Source organism: Meriones unguiculatus, chromosome 5 (assembly GCF_030254825.1).
Source record: "Meriones unguiculatus strain TT.TT164.6M chromosome 5, Bangor_MerUng_6.1, whole genome shotgun sequence".
Taxonomy (NCBI): domain Eukaryota; kingdom Metazoa; phylum Chordata; class Mammalia; order Rodentia; family Muridae; genus Meriones; species Meriones unguiculatus.
In genome coordinates this window covers 15,325,158-15,348,985 of record NC_083353.1, presented here as the reverse complement: position 1 = coordinate 15,348,985, position 23,828 = coordinate 15,325,158, and the positions used below count along the sequence as shown (strand labels likewise).

The 23,828-nt window shown below is 40.4% G+C and overlaps 1 gene segment (V, D, J or C); it reads right to left on the bottom strand.

Annotated features, from left to right (window-relative positions):
- Positions 1–1,328: 1,328 nt before the first annotated feature.
- LOC110566533 (immunoglobulin kappa variable 1D-17-like) lies at positions 1,329–23,170 on the bottom strand. The segment is given in 3 exon segments: positions 1,329–1,538; positions 22,833–22,927; positions 23,112–23,170. Coding segments are annotated over 3 exon segments (351 nt in total).
- Between the last annotated feature and the right edge of the window lie 658 nt (positions 23,171–23,828).

Below are 23,828 nucleotides of genomic sequence, written 5' to 3'. Positions count from 1 at the left end.
ATGACTGTGTTTTATGGCCGAGAGTTCTGATTGCTGTTCACTGTGCTGATCCTGCTGTGCTGCTGCTCAGAATGAGAGTCCTCCGGGCGCCGCCATCTTGCCCCTCCTCCCTGGATGTATCTCTTGAACTAACGCTGTAGTAGCAATAGCAAAGTTGGTCAAAATTGCAATTAATGCTGAAATTCCTAAAATAAGTGCTGCAACAAATCTCTTAGGCCTAATAAATTCACTTAGCTTTTCTAAAGTCTTTAAAGCAGTATTTTTATACCATTCTTTTTCCTGTAAATCAACAGGAAGCATAACATAAGCAGGTCTCTTAACTAAAATCATAACAGCAATGTTCTTATCCAAACTAGAATCAATACAATTAGTAACCCTGCAAGCTACACAATGAATTTTATAAGAATTTCCAACATGAGTTATATTAATTTGAGAAGTATATCCCATAAGAAGAGCAAAAGGATAAGCAACACATGCCCTGGTTGCCAAAGGCACAGAATTTTTCCTTTTAGGCCTTTTTTGTAAAATCATATTGGCACTAGCTGCCAATCTAAACAACTCATGATGTGAAACTGTAGCATTGGTCTTAGGATCTCTAGAGACCCAAATAGGTTCCACATGACCAGGTGAAAACCATCTTTGTACTTTTTGTCCCAATCCTGGAGGGATATATCCATTGAACTTATCTGAATTATTTTTTAAATATTCAATATAATCATAATTACCTGAAACAACTGAAAAATCCCAAACCTCCATATGGGTCCCTACAGGCACATATTTATCTGCAGCCTGAGGGAAGCCACATTCTAACCATTTAGGGGCACCTGTAAGGCTACTTTCCAAAAATTGATCTTTATCTCTAAATTTCTCTGCAGAGAGAGGGAGAGGCATAAAAGGAGCCTTTTCAAAAGTTACATTATAATTAAGGTACCCCAAAGTAGAAATTTGAAGCTCCCACATTAATCTTTTATCATTTTTTTCTTCTGCCTTTAACTGTCAAGTCAGGAGCATCTGTAAGAAAAGTTTGATAATTTATAGGCAGACAACCATATGGTGGAGATCCTTTTAGGGCAATGCAAATGGGGAGTGAATCAGTTCTGCCCTCAAAATTTAAATAAGCTGAGCTATTTATTCTTCCCTCATAATCCTGGAAACCTCCGAGAAGTCCAGTATTATTAGTTAGTACTTTCACATAATCTGGATCCATCCAACCCATAGGGTGTATAAGGGGTGGTTTTGGTATATAAGCCAAATAACTTTTACTATGCACAACAGCATTCTGACACATAAGTAATGACAATACAGCCAGAAATATAAATTCAGGGGTTTTAGGCTTTTGTTGAGCCTTCACCAATTCCTCTGTTTCTCTCATCAGGTGTTTCAGTTGTGTCCATGTTGTTATTTTCTTGGGCATCAACGAGAGCTTCTGCAGCTTTGCTTCCATTGTTTTCCTTTTTTGCTTTAGTCTTTTTTGTTGCCGTCTCGATATTAGCCGGCTGGATGAGTCTATCTGGGATCCAGATGGGGGAGTCGGCATCCTGTGGAAACACACATGCATATCCCCTTCCAGAGGATATTAGAGCATCCGGTCCCTTCCAGGATCTGGTTAACAAATCCTTCCAATATACTTGTGGAAGCTGTTCATCTTTAAGCCCAGACCAATGTTTCATAGCAGGAGTATTGCCCTGCTCATCAGTATTTAAATGGTTTAATGCAAACAATGAATGGCTCAGCAAATGACCAGGCAAGAAATAAGTGTGAGCTTGTTTAAGTCTGATAATTTAATTTTTTAATATTTGATGTGTTCTTTCAATAATTGCCTGTCCTCGGGGATTATATGATATACCTGTCACATGCTCTATGTTCCAGCTCTGTAAGAATACTGCAAGGGCTTTTGATGTATATGCTGGAGCATTATCAGTTTTTATTCTTTTTGGACATCCCATAGTTGTAAAGCATTGGATTAGATGTTGAATGATGTCCTTAACTGTCTCTCCTGTTCTTGCTGAGGCAAATATCATATGAGAATATGTGTCCACAGTAACATGGACATATGCTAATTTTCCAAACTCTGGAACATGAGTAACATCCATTTGCCATAGTGATAGAGCTTTAAGTCCTCTAGGATTAACCCCCATTTTTAATGGATGGTACACCTGAGGACAATCACCACAATTTTTTACAATTTGTCTTGCCTGTTGTCTTGTAATATGAAATAGCCTTTTAAGGGCTAATGCATTTTGATGATGTAAAGCATGGCTTTCTTGAGCTTCTAATATATTCATTACTATTCCTCTTGTTAAGGCATCTGCCATATAGTTTCCTTGACTTAAAGGACCAGGTAATTTTGAGTGCCCTCTAATGTGGCCTATAAAAAATTTTTCTGTCCTATTTTTAATTAAAATTCGTAAATCCTGAAGCAAATGAATAATTTGAGAATGCCCCGACAAAAGAGCAGTTTCTATTATGGGAAAAAAGCTAGCTACATATCTTGAATGTGTATAATGATTAAATTTTTCTGAGAAGGTTTGAAAAGCCAAAATAACCTCTTTAATCTCTGCCTTCTGAGCAGAAGTCTGTACATCTTGTCTTACTAGCGGTTCTCTGCCTGGGACATAAACTGCAAACCTTCCAACTAGAGGAACCTTTGGGAAAATGCAAAGAGCGCCATCTATAGGCTGTAAAGAACATTTTCTTGGAAAAATTACCTCTGTTTCTTTGAAAAATTCTATTGAGGGATGTCGGGGGTAGTGATATTTAATTTGTCCTGAATAACCCTGTAACGCTATTCCCCAGTCTTCATCTTTTATTAATAATATATCTGTTTGTTTTTTATTAAATGGAATAATTATATTATGCATTTCTTTTGCAAATAATTCTTTTGATCTCATCCTTTCTTTGCTCATAATTAAGGAACACATATATGAATAGGAAGCAAGCATTTTTGCTTGAGTATGGGGTAAATGCACCCATTCTAAAATTCCATTTTGCCATAAACATCCTGTAGGAGTATATGGTGTTTTGAAAATAATTAAATCCCATTCTTGATTATAAGCTATCTGTTTAACCTTTGCTTTATTTAATTGTTCTTCCACTAAAGCCAAGGCTTTAATAGCCTCCTCCCATATGTCCTGCTTAAGATTTATAATCTTCCTTAGGAACAAGGCACTGAAGGGAGGGGGAAACTCCCACCAGCTGCACCTCTCATGCTATTATTTCTTAAGAAGGAGCCTATTATTATTTCACTATTTTTAATGCCTATTAATACTAAATCTAATTCATTACTTTCCTTAAACTTATTTTTATTAAAGCCTTTAACAATCTACTAATGATAAATTTCTTTATAAAGTTAACTGTGCTGTTTCAGGAGTCACAAAAAAAAGATCAAAGAATTCATTATTCCAGCCCCAGAACCACAACTAAAAAAGCGTAAAAATCTCAAAACACATCTCTTTTCCAAGTGGGATGAGTTTGCCAGGGACGTTCCAGGGGGCATATTTCCGGGGAAATCATATCCCCTGCCCTGTAGCTTATGCTACTATGGCGACACTGGCGTGGGTGTGGCATATAGGCTTTTGTAGTGTGACCTAATGATTGTTTAAATTTCCTCAGTGTCTGTAGTTATGTCACCCTTTTCATCTCTGATTTTGTTGATTTGGATAGATTCTCTCTGCTTTTTAGTTAGTTTGATTCTGATAGGTCTACCTTCATATGTTACTTGGCCTTTTTCCCGTGCTGCTTTTAGAATTTTTTCTTTGTTCTGTAGGTTCAGTGTTTTGACTATGATGTGAAGTGAAGAATTTCTTTTCTGGTCTAGTCTACTTGGTGTTCTTTAGGCCTCCTTTATGTTTATGGCCATCTCCTTCTTTAACTTGGGAAAGTTTTCTTCTATAATGTTCTTGAAAATATTTTCTGGACCTTTGAGCCTGATGTCTTCTTTTTCTTCTACTCCTATTATTCTTAGGTTTTGTCTTTTCATGGTGTCCTTGATTTCTTGGATGTTTTGTGTTTGGAACTTTTTTGATTTTATTTTTTCTTTGAGAGAAGTGTCAATTTCCGCAAGTGTATCTTCAGCTCCTGAGATTCTTTCTTCCATCTCTTGTATTCTGTTGGTGATGCTTACCTTTGTAGTTCCCCATCTTTTCTCTATGTTCTCCAGCTCCTGGCTTTTCTCTATTTGTGTTTTCTTTATTGATTCTAATTCTGTTTTCATGTTTTGCACCATTTCCTTCATCTGTTTGAATGTGGAGCCCTGCTTTTCAATGATGGCTTCTATTTTTTTTCCGTTTCCTCTCTATGTATCACTAATTGTGCCTCTACTTCTTTGGGTATAATTGCCTGTATTTCTATGAGAGCTTTGTTTATTTCTTCATTTGCCTTCATTTGTGTGGACATTTCTTTGAGAGCTTTGTGCATTTCTTCTTTGTTTGCTTCAATTGTCCTGGTCATTTCTCTGAGAGCACGATTTGTTTCCTCTTGGTTAGTCTCGATTTCTTAGGTTATTTCTCTGAGGGCTTTGTTCATTTAATCTTTATGGGCCTCTAATAGCTGGAGAAACATAGTTTTGAGGTAGTTTTCTTGTATATTCAGTGAATTGAAGTGTCCATTGTTTTGTGAGGTTGCTGGTGAGGTCATTATGTCCTGATTTTTGTTGGGAGTGTTCTTACGTCTGCCTCTAGCCATCTAGTTATTTATAATCCTCACTGTTTGTCCCTTGAGATTGTACTTTGGGCTATGATCATCTCTTTATGTTTTCTGGACTGTTTTTTTCAGGAAGATGAGAGAGGTTCACTGGTTTGGGAGTGTGCGGTGTGGTTTCAGTTTTTCGTAAGTAAGGAATGTGATGCTGGCGCTATTTGCGTGCGCTTTTAGCAGGCGCAGTGTGCATGTGCGGATTCTCTGACTATTGCAGTGGCCTGCAGGCCACTATTATGCAGTTCTGTCTGAGATCCAGGGATTGTTTGCTTGGATTAAACTGGTGGACCCGCAAGACAGAGGCTTCAACATTGGGGTCGCTATCCCAAGAATCCCTATGATGCCCACACTAGGGGTGTGGGTGGCAGGGATCTCGTCTGGTTGCTTCTGTAGAGAGGCACTGGGTCTGGGACAAACTCTCCCTAGAAGGCTCACTCACTCTCTTGCAGGACCAGTTGGAATGCACAGGGGTTTCCCTTTGCTCTCTACTCTCTGATTTGGTCCTGCTGTGGCAAGTGTGCGGGTAGGCTAACAGCTCTTTGACACTGGCCGCAGGACTCGGTGTCCACCTTTCCTGTGTGCTGCCTCTCTGTCTTTTCCCTTTGCCAGGAGGGGTTATGTTGACTGGTTCCGGGGTGGCATGGGAAAGAGTTAGGTTTAGTGTTCTCAATCCCAGATCCCGGGCCCAGATCTCTCTGCCAGAAGCAGCCTGGAGGTAGAACCTATGTTTGCTGATCCCAAGAGAGTACCAGGTAGGGTTGAGTGTCCTCAGATCCAGAGCTTGGGTTTCTCTGCTAGGGGCCATGGGGTGAGCTGGAGAGAGGGTGCTGTGTCCTTGGCAGGCTGCCTCTCTGTCCTTCCCCTCTGACCTTCCCCTCCGCTAAAGCAAGCTTATGGAGGTGCTCTCAGGGGAGTGCCAGAAGGGGTTGGGGATTCTCAGTCCGATCCTGAGCCTGGGGTTTCTCTGCCAGGGGTCGGGGAGGGGGGCGCTGGTGATAGAACTTGCTGCTAGACCTTATTGCGCTAGAAGCAGGAGAATCTCAAGACGTGTAGAATGACCACAGTCCCACATCTCGAGCTGAAGTTTGTTTGCTAGGAGCCCCCTGCAGCACTGGAGTTCTGGCACTGTGAAGCCGCTGTGTGCCTCATAATCCTTCCACTCTGTTGCAGCAGGGTTATGGGAGCATTTGGGGGAGTGCCCGAAAGGATTGGGTTTTCTCAGCCCCAATCTCAGGTTGGGGTACAGACAATGTGGTCTGTGGCAGATTCTGCTGGATGCCTCCTGCCTCCTCTGAAGAGGGAGTAGGGATTTTGAGCTGGGTGTGCAGCTGCTCTCCGCAAGCTGCAGGAGCTCAGTTGTGATGGTGGCGGGTACCCTCGGTCAGCGAGACCTTCCAGGGAAAGACTGGGTGACCCGTGATCAGTCTTGCAACTTTCCTTCCCCGTGGGTTTTTTTTGGGGGGGATTGGGACTCCCAGTCTCTGGCACCATTGTGCCCACCAATCAGCCTGGGAAAGTGATCGGGACACGCAGCCTTACGGCACCAACCCAGAGACCCAAAGCCAGCATTACCCTGGATTTCTTCCAGGTTTTGGCTGGGCAGCTGAGTGTGGACCTGACCAATTCCCACACCGTGGGAGACTCCGCTCACCTGGGAAACACGATAGCTGTTGTTTTAGGGCCCAGAGTTAAGTCTCCTGGTTGCTGCATGGAGTGTGTTGTTCCGCTTCTCAGACACAATATTCTCCCAGCGTGTCCATCTTGGCTGCCCCCCCCCCCATTCTGGTATTCTTATTGTTTCATATGAAGTTAAGAATTTTTCTTTCAAGGTCTGTAAAAAATTGTTTTGGTAATTTGCTGGGAATTGCATTGAATTTGTAGATTGCTTTTAGTAAGATGGTCATTTTTACTATGTTAATCTTGCCAAGGAATGAGCATGGGAAATGTTTCCATCTTCTGATATCTTCTACTATTTCTTTCTTTAGAGACTGGAATTTTTTTTTCATACAAGTTTTTGACTTCCTTGGTGTTGGTATAATGTTCTTTTGAAATGTATACACCTTACCTTTGTTCATTCAAATGCTGATTTCTCCTCCCCAACCACTCTCTGGTTTCAATCTGGATATTGCATTGTGATACTCATTCTAAGCATCTTATCTCAACTCTGTGTAAACAGGCTAAAATAAAGCAACTACACACAATGTTGAGCTGGGATGAGCCAGAAGACAGGAAAGATGGGAGGAGTGAGAGGGCAGGAAAGGAGTGGGAGGAGAAAGGGTGAGGAGAGTTAGGAGAGAGAGAGGGAGGACAGATCTTAGAACTACATGGAGAGATGGACTGGACCTAAGATATCACTAAAAGCAAGTATAATGTGGGAAATCTAAATGTTAGGAAACTATGATGGCTTGGAGGTTTAGGATGGAGTAACTATTGCCCAGTAGTGTGTTCTAGGTTAACTAAATAAACCCAGAGTCTGTGTGGTGATTTCAGTATACAGCTGTTTAGGATTAACAGCAAGCTTTACCAGAAGATAAATTAATAGTAAATATGAATCACTATTTTACAATAATTGGTACCCAACTAATCTAAGTATCCACATCCTTTAAATCATACTTTTAATTTGGTGGGGGGAATGAGCTCCAGTGATAAAACTTAAACTTAAAAAAACTAAAAATTCCTAGGTCAATTACTGTCGCTTTAAGGGAGACTCTTAACGTACCCCAGGGGCAAAAGACAGCCTCTGGTGGGCAGACCTGAAATAACAAAACTGGCTGCTGCTGCAGTTTAACTGAGGGATTAACAAGCATGGCATCTTTTATACTGTGGCTGGCTCAACTGGCTCAGCTCCATAGTCATGGCAGGAAAGAAAGGAACTGGAGGCAGAGAAACCACTAGACAGAGTTTGGCCTAAACTGCTTCAAAAATAAAAAAAAAAAGGCCATGGCAGAGGGTGTTTAATTCCTTTTAGCTTCATTTGGGCTGTCATATTCATGGATCTGGTTGCACTATGTTTAATGGTGTTGGTTCTTCTCCATACCTTCTCCAAGAAAGTTGAAAAAGAAAATGTGAAAATAACCAAGGATTGGAATACTGAGTTACAGACAAGAAAAAGGGTATTCTTCCTAATAATTAGATTAATAATGGCTAAAATTCAAAGCTATCTAGCTACAAGATACTTGTCAGCGCTTTCTGGTAAGGGACCACCAATTCACTGAAACATCAACTTAAAATAACCAACTAGAGGGACAAGATGGCATCACCAGGAGAACACTGCATCTGAGGAGCAGGACAACATTTTCCATACAGCAATTAAGAGACTGAACTTTAGGACTGAACAACAGCAATCCTGTTTCCCAGGTGAGAGGAAATCCACAGGGTGTGGGAATCAGTCGGGTCCACTCTCAGGTCACACAGACAGAACCCAGAAGGGATCCCGAGTCGTGCAGGCACTAGGTTGCCAGACTAGAGCCACACGCCTATGTGTCCTGATCATCTTCCCAGGCTGAATGGTGGGCATAAAAACATCAAAGATTGGGAGTCCCCGTTTCGAGAAAAACCCACAGGGAAGGAAGGCAACAGGGCTGGCCACGGGTCACCCAGTCTTTTCCTTGAAAAAGTCTCGCAGACCAGCGGGTACAAGCTGCCATCACAGAACTGGACTCCAGCCACAAGCACAGACAGTTGCTGTGTGCCCAGCTCTCTGGCACAGATGGTGCTGTGTGCCCCAGGCACCAGAAACTGGTAGATGCTATCAGAAGAAATTCTCACAGGGAACGAAGCAAAGGAGATGGACTTAGGGCACCCACTTTATCTATGGAAAAGGTAATGCAAAACCGCCAAACCCAGAGACCTGCAGTGCATCAGATAGCCTGATGTTACCAGGAGAGCGGTACCCGCCCCCCCCCCCCCAGCCACAGATTAGAGCTTGGGCACTGGGGGAAAGAGCCCCAACCTCAGACCTGAAAAAGCTCAGAATCCCTGAGATCAACCCCCAGATACTGCTCCAAGGGCAACCAGTTATCCCTAACAAAACTGACAAAACCACGAGACACACAGTTTACAGCAGCAGATCACTAAATTTACAGCAAGAAACCCAGAAGCAGGGCAGCTGTCTTCAAGATTTCTCCTGGTGAGAAGAGAGCCCTCTCAACTAATGAGGAACACAGTTACCACTCAGGTCTCTCTGTGTGAGGTAAGCTGTGGCAACTCCTGAAAAACACCAGCCATACAGTGACTATACCCAAAAGGTGACAAGGCTTCCTTCAGGAAAAACCATCTTTCCTGTCAAGGGAATTCTCTCCATTACAGGATTCCAGGAACCACTAGAAACTAACTCCAAACATCTAAGATAGCCCAATGGGTATAGGCCAATGTAAAAGCTCAATCAACAAAAGACAGAGCAATATAGCATCTCCAGAAACCATTATCCAGGGGCAAGTAGCCCTGAACATGCCAGCATAATTGAAATTCAAGAAGATGACCTAACATCTATGTTCATGAAGAGGATAAAAGAGGAAACAAAATTCATAAAGACCTAGAGGAAGATAAGCTCAAACAGATTATGGCCATCCATAAAGAAATAGAAGGAGATAAAAACAGATTATGGACATCGGTAAAGTTGCAGCAAAACAGTTTGTGGCCTTTAGAAAGGAAATGCTTAAAGCACTGAATGAAATAAAAGAAACAGAGGATTGTTCAAACAAACAGATGACTGAATTGAAGGAAAATACTGTCAGAGAGGTGAAGGAAATCAACAAAATGGCTGAATATCTGAAGATAGAATTGGAAAAATTAAAGAAAACACAAATGGAGGAAATTGAAGGGAGAAAGAACTTAGGGAAGAAAACAGGAAATACAGAGATAAGCATAAACAACAGCATAACCAAGAGATGGAAGAAAGAATCTCAGGTGTGGAAGATACAATGGAAGAAATTGATGTATCCGTCAAAGAAAATGTTAAATCTGAAAAATTCCTGACACAGACCATCTAAGAAAAATCAAGACAACATAAAAAGACAAAACCTAAGAATAATAGGTATAGAGAAAAAAGAAGATTCCCTCCTCCAAGGCCCAGAAAATATTTTCAACAAAATCATTGAAGAAAATTTCCCCAACTTTAAAGAGAGCCCAATAAGAACACAAGAGGTCTATAGAACACCCAATAAATTAGATCAGAAAAGAAAATCCTCCCACCACCTAATAATCAGAACAGTAAGTATACAGAACAAAGAAAAAAAATACTAAAAACTGGAAGGGAAAAAGGTCAAGTAACATATAATGGCAAGCCCATTAGAAACACACCTGACTTTTCAACAGAGACTGTGAAAGCCGGAAGGGCCTGGATGGATATCATGCAGACCCTAAGAGAACACAGATGTCAGCTGAGGCTACTGTACACAGTAAAACTCTCAGTCCTCATAGATGGAGAAAACAAGATATTCAATGACAAAAAACAAATTTCAACAATACCAACACACAAATCCAGCATTACAGAAGACAGCAGAAGGGAAATTACAACCCAAGAAAACTAGCTACTTTCAAGAAAACACAGGAAATAACCTCAATACAGTAAAACAAAAAGCAACCAAGCACACAAACTTATGACCACAGCCACCATCAAAATCAAAGGATCTAACAGCCACTGGTCATTAATCTCTCTCAACATCAATGGACTCAATTCTCCAATAAAAAGACAGACTAAGAGAATGGATGCATTAACAAAACCCAGCAATCTGTTGCATACAAGAAACACAACTAAGTCACAAAGATAGATATTGCCTGGGGTAAAAGGTTGGAAGAAGGCTTCCCAAGCAAATGAACCCAAGAAGCAATCAGGAGTTGCCATTCTAATATCTGATAAAATAGACTTTCAACCAAAATTAATGAAAACAGATAAAGGACACTTCATACTCCTCAAAAAAAAAATTCCATCAGGAAGACATCACAATCCTGAACATCTATGCCCCAAATACAAGGGCACCCACATTTGTAAAAGAAATATTGATAAAACTTAAACCATACATAGATCCCCACACATTAATAGTGGGGGAATTCATCACCCCACTCTCAACAAAGAACAGGTCAACAAAACAGAAATTAAACAACGAAACAATGTCTCTAACAAAGATCATGAATCAAATGGACCTCACAGACATTTACAGAAACTTACACCCAAACACAAAAGAATTTACCTTCTTCTCAGCACCTCATGGAACATTCTCCAAAACAGATCATATAGTTGGTCACAAAGCAAGCCTCAACAGATACAAGAAGATTGAAATAATCCTTGTATCCTATCTGATCACCATGGACTAAAGCTGTACCTCAACAACAACAGAAATAGCAAAAAGCCTACACACACATGGAAATGAAAAACTTGCTACTCAATGACAGCTGGAATAAATAAAAAAAGAAATTAAAGTCTTCCTAGAACTCAATGAAAATGAAGGCTCAACATAACCAAAATTGTGGGACACAATGAAAGCAGTGCCAAGAGGAAAGCTCATAGCACTAAGTGCCTTCAAGAAGAAATTCGACAGAGTTCATTCAAGCAACATAACAGCTCACTTAAAAACTGTAGAAAAAGAAGAAGCAGACAGAGCAAAAAGGAGTAGACAGCTGGAAATAATCAAACTCAGGGCTGAAATCAATCAAATAGAAACAAATAAAACAATTCAAAGAATCAATGAAACCAAGAGCTGGTTCTTTAAGAAAATCAACAAGATAGACAAACCCTTAGCCAACCTAACTAAAATGCACACCATCCAAATCAAGGAAATCAGAAAGGAAAAGCTGGGCATAAAAACAGACACTGAGGAAATCCAAACCATCATTAGGACTTACTTCAAAAGTATATATGCCACAAAATTTGAAAATCTAAATGAAATGGACAGTTTTCTTGGATGATTCTACTTACCAAAGCTGAATCAGGACCAGGTAAATCAATTAAATACTCATATATCCCCCAAGGAAATAGAAGCAGTCATCGAAAGTCTCCCATTCAAAAAGGCCCAGAATCAGGTGTTTTCAGTGCAGAATGCTACCAGACCTTCAAAGAAGAGCTAACACCAATTCTCTTCAAAATATTCCACAAAATAGAAACAGAAGGAACATTACTAAACTCATTCTATGAAGCCACAGTCACCTTTGTACCTAAACCTCACAAAGACCCAACAAAGAAATAGAATTTCAGGCCAATCTCCCTTATGAACACTGATACAAAAATACTCAACAAAATACTTGCAAACCGAATACAAGATCACATCAAAGCTATCATCCACTATGACCAAGTAGGCTTCATCCCAGGTATGCAGGTGGGTTTCAATGTATGGAAAACCATCAATATGATTCACCGTATTAACAAACTGAAGGAAAAAAAAAAAAACACATGATAATTTTCCAAGATGCTGAAAAAGCATTTGACAAAATCCAACATCCATTCATGTTTAAAGTTTTGGAGAGATCAGGGATACAGGGCACATACCTAACATAGTAAAGGCAATATAAAGCAAGCCTATAGCCAACATCAAACTAAACAGAGACAAACTTAAAGCAATCCCACTAAAATCAGGGAAAAGGCAAGGCTGCCCACTTTCTCCATATGTCTTCAACATAGTTCTGGAAGTCCTTGCTAGAGCAATTAGAGAGTTGAAGGAGATCCAGGGGATACAAATTGGAAAGGAAGAAGTCAACTTATGACTATTTGGAGACGAAATGATAGTATTCGTGAGTGACCCCAAAAACATTACCAGGGAAATCCTAGAGCTGATAAACACCTTCAGCAACTAAAAAAAAAAAATCATTACCTTCCTGTATACAAAAGACAAAAGGGTTGAGAAAAAAAATTAGGGAAACAATGCCCTTCACAATACCCACAAATGCCATAAAGTATCTTGGTATGAGCCTAACCAAGCAAGTCAAAGACTTGTATGAAAAAAAATTTCAAGACTGTGAAGAAAGAATTAGAAGATATGAGAAGATGGAAAGATCTCCCATGCTCATGGCTTGACAGGATTAACATAGTAAAAATGGTCATCTTACTAAAAGCAGTCTACAGATTCAATGCAATCCCTGTCAAATTACCAACACAATTCTTTACAGACCTAGAAAGAAAAAGTCTCAACTTGTTTTGCAATAACAAGAAACCCAGAATTGCTGAAACAATCCTCTACAATAAAAGATCTTCCGGAGGTATCTCCATCCCTGATCTTAAGCTGTATTATAGAGCAACACTTATAAGAACTGCATGGTCCTGGCATAGAAACAGAATGGTGGATCAATGGAACTGAACAGAAGACCAAGAAATAAACCCATACACTTATGGACTCCTGATCTTTGACAAAGATGACAAAACCATACAATGGAGAAAAGACAGCATCTTCAACAAATGGGGCTGGTCTAACTGCATGTCTACATGTAGAAAAATACAAATAGATTAATACTTATCTCCCTGCATAAACCTAAAGTCCAAGTGGATCAGAGACCTCAACATAAAACCAGACACATTAAATTGGTTAGAAGAAAAAATGGGGAGTACCCTAGAACTAATTGGTACAGGAGACAACTTCCTGAACAGAACACCAACAGCACAGGCTCTAAGAGCAACAATCAATAAAAGGGACCCCATCAAACTGAAAAGCTTCCATAAAGCAAAAGACACCGTCATCAAAACAAAACAATGGCCTACAGATTGGGTAAGAATCTTCACCAACCCTTTATCTGACAGAGGATTAATATCCACTATATATAAAGAACAAACGAAGCTGAAAAGCAGCAAAACAAGTAATTCAATTTAAAAATGGGGAATAGAGCTAAACAGAGAATTCTCTGTAGGATAATATCGAATGGCAGAGAAACACTTAAAGAAATGCTCAATGTCATTAGCCATTAGGGAAATGCAAATCAAAACAACCCTGAGATTTCATCTTACACCCATCTGAATGGCCAAGATGAAAATCTCAAGTGATAACACATGCTGGAGAGGTTGTGGAGAAAGGTTAACCCTCCTCCACTGCTGGTGGGAATATAAACTTGTACAACCACTCTGGAAATCAATATTGCACTTTGTCAGTGAACTAGGAACAGCGCTTCCTCAAGATCTACCCATACCACTCCTAGGCATATATCAAAAAGAGGTTCATGTACACAATAAGGACATTTGTTCAACTATGTTTGTAGCAGCTTTATTTATAATATCCAGAAGCTGGAAACAGCCCAGATGCCCCTCAACTGAAGAATGGATGCAGAAATTGTGGTACATTTACACAATGGAATATTACACAGCAAAGAAAAATAAGGAAATCATGAAATTTGCAGGTAAATGGTGGGATCTTGAAAGGATCATCCTGAATGAGTTATCCCAGAAGCAGAAAGACACAAACGGCATATACTCACTCATATAGACATATAACATAGGATAAACCAAGTAAAATCTTTACATCTAAATAAACTAATCAAGAGAGAGTACCTGACTAAAACGATCAATCCCCATCCTGAAAGGCAAAGAGGTTGGACATCAGAAGAGGAAGAAAAGAGGAAACAACTTAGGAACCTGCCACAGAGGGCCTCTGAAAGCCTCTCTTCTGCAGACTATCAAAGCAGATGCTGAGACTTATGATTAAATTTGGGCAGAGTAATCTTATGTAAGATGTGGGAAATTGTAAGAGCTGGAGAGGATGGGAAACCCACAAGGAGAGCAACAGACCAGAAAACTTGGACACAGGGAAATTCCCAGAGACTCATTCTCCAACCAAGGACTATTAATGGAGATAACCTAGAACCCCTGCACAGAAGTAGCACATGGCAGTTCAGTGCCCAAGTGGGTTACATAGTAATAAGAAGAGGGACTGCCTCTGACATAATCTGATTGGTTTGCTCTTTGATCACCTCCCCTTGAGGGGAAAGCAGCCTTAGCAGGCCACAGAAGACGACATTGGAGCCACTCCTGATGTGATCTGATAGACTAAGATAAGAAGGAAGGAGAAGAGGACCTCCCCTATCAGTGGAATTGGGGAGGGACATGCGTGAAGAAGGGGGAGGGAGGGTGGGATTTGGAGGGGAAGAGAAAGGGGCCTATGGGGGGATACAAAGTGAATAAAGTATAATTGATAAAAAAAGAAAAAAGAAAAATTAGGGAAGAGCCTTGATCTCCTTGTCACATTCATAAAAACAACACTAACAACTCAGGAATTAAAACCAACAATAAATGGAACCTCATGAAGCTGAAAAGCTTCTACAAGGCAAAGGAAACTGTCAAAAAGGTAGCTACCAGAATGGGCAAACATCTTCACCAACCCTTTATCCAAAAGGAAGTTAATATATAAAATGTATAATGAAATGAAAAAATTAAAAACCAACAAACAAAGTAATTCAGTTAAAATCGTGGTACCGAAATAAACAGAGAATTCTCAACAGAGGAATGCCTAATGCTGAGAAACACATAAAGAACTCTTCAGCATCCTTAGTTATCAGGGGAATGCAAATAAAGATGACTCTGAGACTCCATCTTACACCCATCAGAATGACTAAGATCAAAAACCAAAGTGACCCAAGATGGCAGCAAACAATGCACACTGTTTTGGAGAGGCAGAGGATGTGAATCTCCAAAATTGGTGAGTGGAGTGACAATCGAAACCAGAATATAGACGTTTTGGCTTTCTGAAAGAGAGGGAACACCAGAGAAGCAGAGAACACTTATAGATTCAGATCAGGCTCAGACTTCTCTGGGAATGGAGAGGGGCACTTTGCTTGTCCGGGCCTCCCTCCATCTCTACACACAGCACCAGTGAGCTGAGCACAAAACTTACTTGTGGCCTGGTGAGTGAGAAGCAGAAACAGGGCTTTTAGCTCCTCAGCTGTGGTGGGGTGCCCGCAGAACACCATCCCAAGTCTAGGAGCAGCAGTGCTGACTCCACAGGGCCTCCCAGCGAGTGACTGCACCAGCCATCCAACCCCTCAGTGGCAGATAGCCAGTTGAACTGCTACCAAAATCCTGAAGACCTGCAAAAACAATCCGCGCCCACAATCATCAACAGCACTTGTAATATCTTAAATGCCTGCGACTCCCTTGGTGCCTGCAAGACACCCCTCACTCACACTGAAAGCCTCTACATTCTCTAACATCTTGTCTCACAGGGCACACTTCCATGCAAACACGCTCACACACTACCCCACATTTGCCCTTCTGCACCTGTGGACCTGCCTCCCACAGATACAGCTGAATCAACAATGCACAAGCTGAAACCACTGGAAGTCTCTCATTTCCCTGAAGAATTCTCCAGACACCAGAGAAAGACCAGTCTGATCTGTAGAATCCAGGAACAAACAGTGAACACCATGGATAACCAAATGACCAGGGGTTGGCAAAAAAAAAAAAAAAAAAAAAAACACGCCCAACATAAATCAAGACATCATGGCTTCACCGGCAACCCCCAAAATTAATGGATACTCCAACTCATCGGAAACACAAGAAAATGACTTTAAAGCTATGATTATCCAGTTATTAGAGGCACATAAATAGGAAAAAAAACAAATCTCGCAGAGTAATAAAAACTGGATGGTATTGGCATAGAAACAGAATGGTGGATCAGTGGAACTCAATAGAAGACCCTGAAATAAACTCAAACACATATGAATACTTGATTTTTTACAAAGAAGCCAAAACCATTCAATGGAAAAAAGACAGCATCTTCAACAAAACGTGCTGGTCCAACTGGATGTCTACACACAGAAAAATTAAAATAGATCTATATTTATCTAAAACTAAAGTCCAAGTGGGTCAAAGAGCTCAATATAAAACCAGATACACTAAATCAGTTAGAAGAAAAAGTGGGGAAGAGCCTAGGACTCATTGGCACAGGAGACAACTTTTTGTAGAGAACACCATCAGCACAGGCTCGAAGAGCAACAATCAATAAATGGGACCTCCTGAAACTGAAAACTACTGTAAAGCAAAGGACATGGTTGTCAGTACAAAACAACAGCCTACAGATTGAGAAAGTATGTTCAACACCCTATATCTGACAGAGGGCTGATATCCAGAATATATAAAATACTAAAGTTAAAAGGCAATTATTCAAGCAACCAAAATAAAAAAAAATGGGGTATGGAGCTAAATAGAGAATTCTCTGTAGAGGAATATAGAATGGTCCACCCAGACAGAACTGTGTGCCCCAGGGCAGCAGAGACTGGGTTTCCCTGTCATGAGAAAACCCTACAGTGAGGGAAACATCAGGTCCCAGCTTGGAGCACTCAGCTGACACCCTCAACACACACACACACACACACACACACACACACACACAAGGAAAAGTTCCCAGGCCCCTGCAGGCTCCCAGGAGCCAGCTTGGAGCCACCACTTGCCTTTGCCTGTGAACTCTACACGCCATCCCAGATGGAACTTTGGAACCTAAAACACCACAGACTTGGTCTCGCTGTTGGAAGGAAGCCCATGGTGGGGGCAGGGGTGCATCTGGTCCCATCTCAGGACACCCAGCTCTGGAAAAGTTTCTGGGTCCTCACAGGTTCTAGCCTCTAGATTCCTGCTGCACACTTGAGAACTGTACTCATATGACACTGATTACTGCTTGGGTACTGTGGAACAGAGCTCCAACCTCAGAACTACAGAAGCCTGGGATCCCTGAGATCAGCCCCAAAGATACTGCTCTAAGGGACAACCCATTATTCCTAAGTAAACTGACGAAATAGCAGGGCGCCCAGGTACTTAAAGAGGGCTGTTCCTAGAAAACAATATAAGTACAACAGCATCAGTTCACTAAATTCAAATCAAGAAACAGCAGCAAGGAAGCTATCTCCAGGAATTCTCCAGGAGAGAGGAGAGTCCTCATGACTAACAAAGAAGATAATTACTGCTCAGGTCTACATTCCTGAGGTGAGCTGTGGCAATTCCTGAGAAACACAGCCATTCAGTGACCATACCCAAAAAGCTGAGGAGGCCTCCTTCAGTAAAAATCAATGTTCTGCCAAGGGGATTCTCCCCACACCAGGATTCAATGAAGCACCAGAAACTAACATCCAATATCTAAGTTAGCCCAATGGGTAGAGTAGAGCATAAAATCTCAACCAACAGAATACAGAGCAATATGGCATCTTCAAAACCCACTTATCCAGGAACAAGCATCCCTGGACGCACCAGCATTAATGAAATTCAAGAAGAAGAACTTACATCTATGCTTATGAAGAGGAAAATAGAGGAAACAAATAAAATGCATAAAAGATTAGAGGAAGATAAAGTAAAACAGATTATGGCCATCCATAAAGAAATAGAGGAAGATAAAAGACAAACAGATTGTGGCCATCTGTAAAGAAATACGGGAAGATGCAGCCAAACATTTTGTGGCCTTCAGAGAAGAAATAAATATTTTAATTTTTATTTTTTTATATTAATCACAGGTTATTGACTTTGTATCCCAGCCATAGCCTCCTCCTTCATTCCCTGCCAAACCCAGCCTCCCTCCATCATCTCCTCACTGACCCACTCTAAATCCACTGCTAGGATCTGAAAGAATCTCAGGTGTGGAAGATACAATGTAAGAAATTGATGTATCCATCAAAGAAAATGTTAAATCTGAAATTTTTTCTGACACAGACGGTCCCAGAAATCCAAGAAAACGTGAAGGAACAAAACTGAACAATAATATGAATAGAGGAAAAAGAATATTCTCTCCTCCAAAGCCCAAAAAAGATTTTCAACAAAATCATAGAAGAAAATTTTTCCAACTTAAAGGAGAGGCCTAGAAAAACACAAGAGGCCCACAGAACACTTAGTAACTTAGACCAGAAAAGAAAATACTCCTGCCACATAATATTCAAAACAGTAAGTATACAAAACAAAATAATAATAATAATAACAGCTGCAAGGGAAAAAGGCCAAGTAACATGTAATGGCAAACCTCAGAATCACATCTGACTTTTCAACAGAGACTATGAAAGCCAGAAGGGCCTGGACAGATATCATGCAGACACTAAGAGAACATTGATGTCAGACCAGCAAAACTCTCAGTACTCATAGATGAAGAAAACAAGATATTCAATGAAAAAAAAAAAAAAAAACAAACAAATTTAAACAATACCTACCCACAAATCCAGAGTTACAGAAAATGCTAGAAGGAAAAATACAACCCAGGAAAGCTAACTACATTCAGAAAAACACAGGAAACGAATGGCCTCACTACAGAAAAACTGAAAGTAGGCAAGAACACAAACACACTACCACAGTCAACATCAATAAGAAAGGATCTAACAGACACTGGTCATTAATCTTCCTCAACATCAATGGACTCAGCTCTTTAATAAAAAGACACAGACTAAAAGAATGGATACATAAACAAGATCCAAAAATCTGTTTCATACAAGAAACACACCTAAGTCACAAAGATAGACATTACCTGAGAGTAAAGGGCTGGAAGACAGTTTTCCAAGCAAACGGACCCAAGAAGCAAGCAGGAATAGCCATTCTAATATCTAATAAAATATATTTTCAAAGGGGAGGGAGGGTGGGATCAGGAGGAGAGGAGGGAGGAGCTTATGGGGGGCTATAAAATGAATAAAGTATAATTAATAAAAGTTAAATAAAAAATTAAAAAATATATATATTTTCAATGAAAATTAATCAAAAGTGAAGGGGAAGGTCATTCATATTCATCAAAGGAAAATTCCACCAAGAAGACATCACAGTTCTCAACATCTATACCCCAAATACAAGAGCACCACATTTGTAAAAGAAACATTAAAAAATTGAAGCCACCCATAGATCTCCACTCATTAATAGTGGGAGAGGTCAACAGCCCGTTCTCTACAAAGGACAGGTCACCCCAAAACTATACCAGGGAAATCTTACAGATGGAAAACACCTTCAGCAAAGTGGCTGTACACAAAATTAAGTCAAAATATGAAATGCAATCCTGTATACAAAAGACCAATGGGCTGAGAAAGAAATTAGGGAAAAAACATCCTTCAGAAAGGACACAAAAGACATAGAGTATCCTGGTTTAACTCTAACAAAGCAAATCAAAATAACTTCAAGTCTCTGAAGAAAGAAACTGAAGAACTGATCAGAAGATGGATGAATTCCCATGCTCATGGCTTAGCAGAATTAACTTAGTAAAAATTGCCATCTTACCAAAAGTAGTCTACAGATTCAATGCAAGTTCCATCAAATTACCAACACAATTGTTTACAGACCTTGAAAGAAAAATTCTCAAATTTATGGGGAATAACAAGAAACCCAGAATAGCTAACACAAATCTGTACAATAAAAGAACCTCGGGAGGTATCTCTATTCTTGATCTCAAGCTGTACTATAGACCAGCCTAATAAAAACTGCATAGTACTGGTATAAAAACAGAATGGTGGATCAATGTAATTGAATAGAAGACCCTGAAATAAACCCACATATCGATGGACATCTGATTTTGGACAAAGGATAACAAAACATACCATGGAAAAAAAAGATAGAATCTTCAACAAATTCTGATGTTCTAACTGGATATCTACATATAGAAGAATGCAAATAGATGCATACTCATCACCCTGCACAAAATTAAACTCCAAATGGTTCAAAGACCTCAACAGAACACCAGACACACTAAACCTGCTGGAAGAAAAAGTGCAGAACAAGAGAACCAAAAACTCATACTAAGCAAAAGAGAGGACCCTAACTAAAATGTTCAATCCCCATCCTGAAAGGCAAAGAGGATGGATACCAGAAGAAAAAGAAAACAGGAAACAACCTAGGAACCTGCTACACAGAGCCTCTGAAAGCCAGAAGAAGAAAACAGGAAACAACCTTGGAACCTGCCACAGAAGGCCTCGGAAAGCCTCTGCCATGCAGAATATGAAAGCAGATGCTGAGCCTGATGGCCAACTGACCCACTCAACCTCTGGAAATTGGAAAATCTACTGGGTTCCAGCAGGCACTAAGTCATCAACACAGAGCCACACACGTGTGCTCACTACTCAACATCCCAGACAAAACTGTGGGTCCCAAAACACCAGAGACTGTGTTTCCCAGGTGAGAGGAAATCCCACAGTGAAGGAAGCAATCAGGTCCAAGCTTAAGTCACTCAGCCAACCCCCCAAGAAAAGTTCTCAGTTTTCTGCAGTCAGTCACTCACCAGTGCACAGCAACACACCTGTACCTGCACCTGCGCCTGCTCCTATGCCTACAAACGCTACTCACCACACCAGGCTGAATTGTGGATCCCGAAACACCACAGACTGGATCTCCCAGATGTGAGAAAACACCACAGTGAGGGAAACATCAGGTCTGGCCTCAAGGAACCCAGTAATTCACAGAAAAGTTCCTGGGTTCCTTCAAGTTCAGGGACTCTAGAATCCACCTGCATAACTGTGTGCTGTGCTCATTGGCAACTGATTACCTTGGGTACTGGGGCCGAGAGGTACAACTTCTGACCTGCTGATGCCTAGAACCCACCGGATCAGCCCTAGATGCTGCTCCAAAGTCCAACCTGTCTTCCTACAGAAACCAACCAAACCTCAGGTCTCCCAGGATCATGAAAAGAGTTGTGCCCATCAAAATGTATATAAGCAGCAGCAGCTCACTAAATTCAGAAAAAGAAAGCCAGAGACAGGGCACCTGTCTTCAAGAATTCTCCTGGTAAGAAGAGAGGCCCAGGGTTCCCAAAGAGCCCAGTGAACCCACAGGACAATACACCCACAACAGATCGGTGGCAATTCCCTGAAAACCATCAGTCATTAGGTGACAATACCCAAAAAGCTGTGGAGGAATCCTTCAGGAACATCCATCTTCCTCCAAGGGAATTTCATCCAACCCACTCCGTCAACTCCTCAGAATTCCAGCAGACACCAGAAACTAACAGCCAATACCTGAGACACAGAGATGAGCCATCTTGAAAGCACAATCAATAAAAGCCAAAGTAATATGGTACCTCCAGAACCCAGTTACCCTGGATACCCTAACATAAGAGAAGCTAAAGGAAATTACCTGAAATCTAGGCTTCTGGGGATGATAATGGAGGAAACAAAATTCATAAAGAAATAAGGAAAGACAAAGTCAAACATATTGTGACCATCTATAAAGAACTAGAGGAAGATACAGCCAAAGAGTTTGTGGCCTTTAGAGAAGAAATAATTAAATCACTGAAAGAAATGAAAGAAATACAGGCAAGTTCAAACAAACAGGTGATGGATTTGAAGGAAAAGCAGGAAAATATAAACAGGTAAAGGAAATCAACAAAACAGTTCAAGATCTAAAGATGGATATGGAAATATTAAAAAAAAAAAACACAAACTGAGGAAATCATGGAGAAAGACAATTTAGGGAAGAAAACAAGAACTACAGAGGTAAGTATATCCATCATATTACAAATGATGGAAGAAAGAATATCAGGGATTGAAGATACAATGGAAGAAATAGATGTATCTGTCAAAGAAAATATTAAATCTAAAATATCCCTGACACAAACCATCCAAGAAATCAAGGAAAACAAGAAAAGACAAAACCTAAGAATAATGGACATAGTGGAAAGAAAAACGATTCTCCAAATGCCCAGAAAATATTTTCAACAAAATCATATTTCCACAATTTAAAGAACAGGCCTATAAGCACACAAATTTATCATAGCCTGAAAGCATAACAAAAAGATGTTGAAAGCCACCATGACCCCGTAAACTTCTCTGATGCTTCTAGCATGTACTATATGCTCTTAGTGAAACACCAAAACTTGTAAATTCTTAACTTAGCTTCTCCTTTTAATCTATACACACCAGTGCTGACAATTCTATGGAAGAATGGAGACTATCTCTCAATTATTAATCAGTCATGCATAACAAATCCCAGGCAGAAAGAGGAAGTATGTAGCCCCAGGGCTGTGTGTGGTGCAGGCAGCCAGTGAGACTCTCAAGGAGGTTTGTGTTGGAGGATGATGCACTGTGGGAGGATAGCTGTAAACCTGCTGACAGTAATAAACTGCCAGGTCTTCTGCCTGCACACTGTTGATTGTGAGAGTGAAATCTGTCCCAGATCGACTGCCTGTGAAGCGATCAGGGACCCCAGAGGGGCGATTGGATACCCTGTACATCAGGAGTTTAGGAGGCTGCCCTGATTTCTGTTGGTACCAATGTACAGCATTACTCACACTCTGACTGGACTTGCAGCCTAGAGTGATCCTGTCTCCTACAGATGTGGACATTAATTCAGGAGACTGGGTCATCACAATGTTCCCCTCAGCACCTGCAATCAGAAATAGACAATGAGTATTCACATATACACACAAAGAGTTCCTGGTACAAATATTGGGATCTAAAATGCCTTTCCTAATGGCATTGCCTGAATACCATTGGATTCCTATAGAAAATAGCAGTTTCTCTACAAAGGAATTAATTTGATGATATTCTAATACTCTTTAATGCCTCACCAGACATCCAGAGGAGCAGGAAGACGAAGACCTGGTGTGACTCCATCTTGGTGCCACAGGCTCTCTGATGCTTTTCAGTTCTCACTGCAAGGGCCTTGTTTATAAATTATGGCCAGCTGGGCTGGCTTGTAGGAAGTTATGCAAAGTAGTCATCAAATGAGAAAGTAAATAGCCAGGGTACTGTGTTGTGAGAGAATACAGGTTAAAGCTACAGCCAAAACTATTATCAAAATTATTAACCAATCACTAGGGGAAAAAGTCAACATAGAAGCTCAAGGAGCAACTTAGAGCTCTCAATCTGAAAATATCAAGATACACTTATGACAGGCTTCTATTAAAAATCAAAAACATTTAAAGCAAGTATGTTTAATAGAAATAATACCAGAAAAACTTTGATTACAATCATGAGGAAACAATATTGTGATAAACAACAGCAGAAAGAAACAGGAGAAGGAGAAAGGAAAGAAAGAAGGGGAAAGTAGAAGAGTAGATGAGAAAAAGGAAAGGACAGGATGTAGAAAAGGAGAGGGAAATCTGGATTTTATATATAGGTAAAATTTATTCATACGTAAAATCAGAAGTTCAATAAAGAAAAATAAGGTCATTTCTGGAATTTAAAGATTATCTATTTAAAGAATATGGATTGCTAATATGAAAAGAAAAATGTCATTTCTAAACTACTTATTCTGCTAATGATCACAGCCATAAAAAATGAGA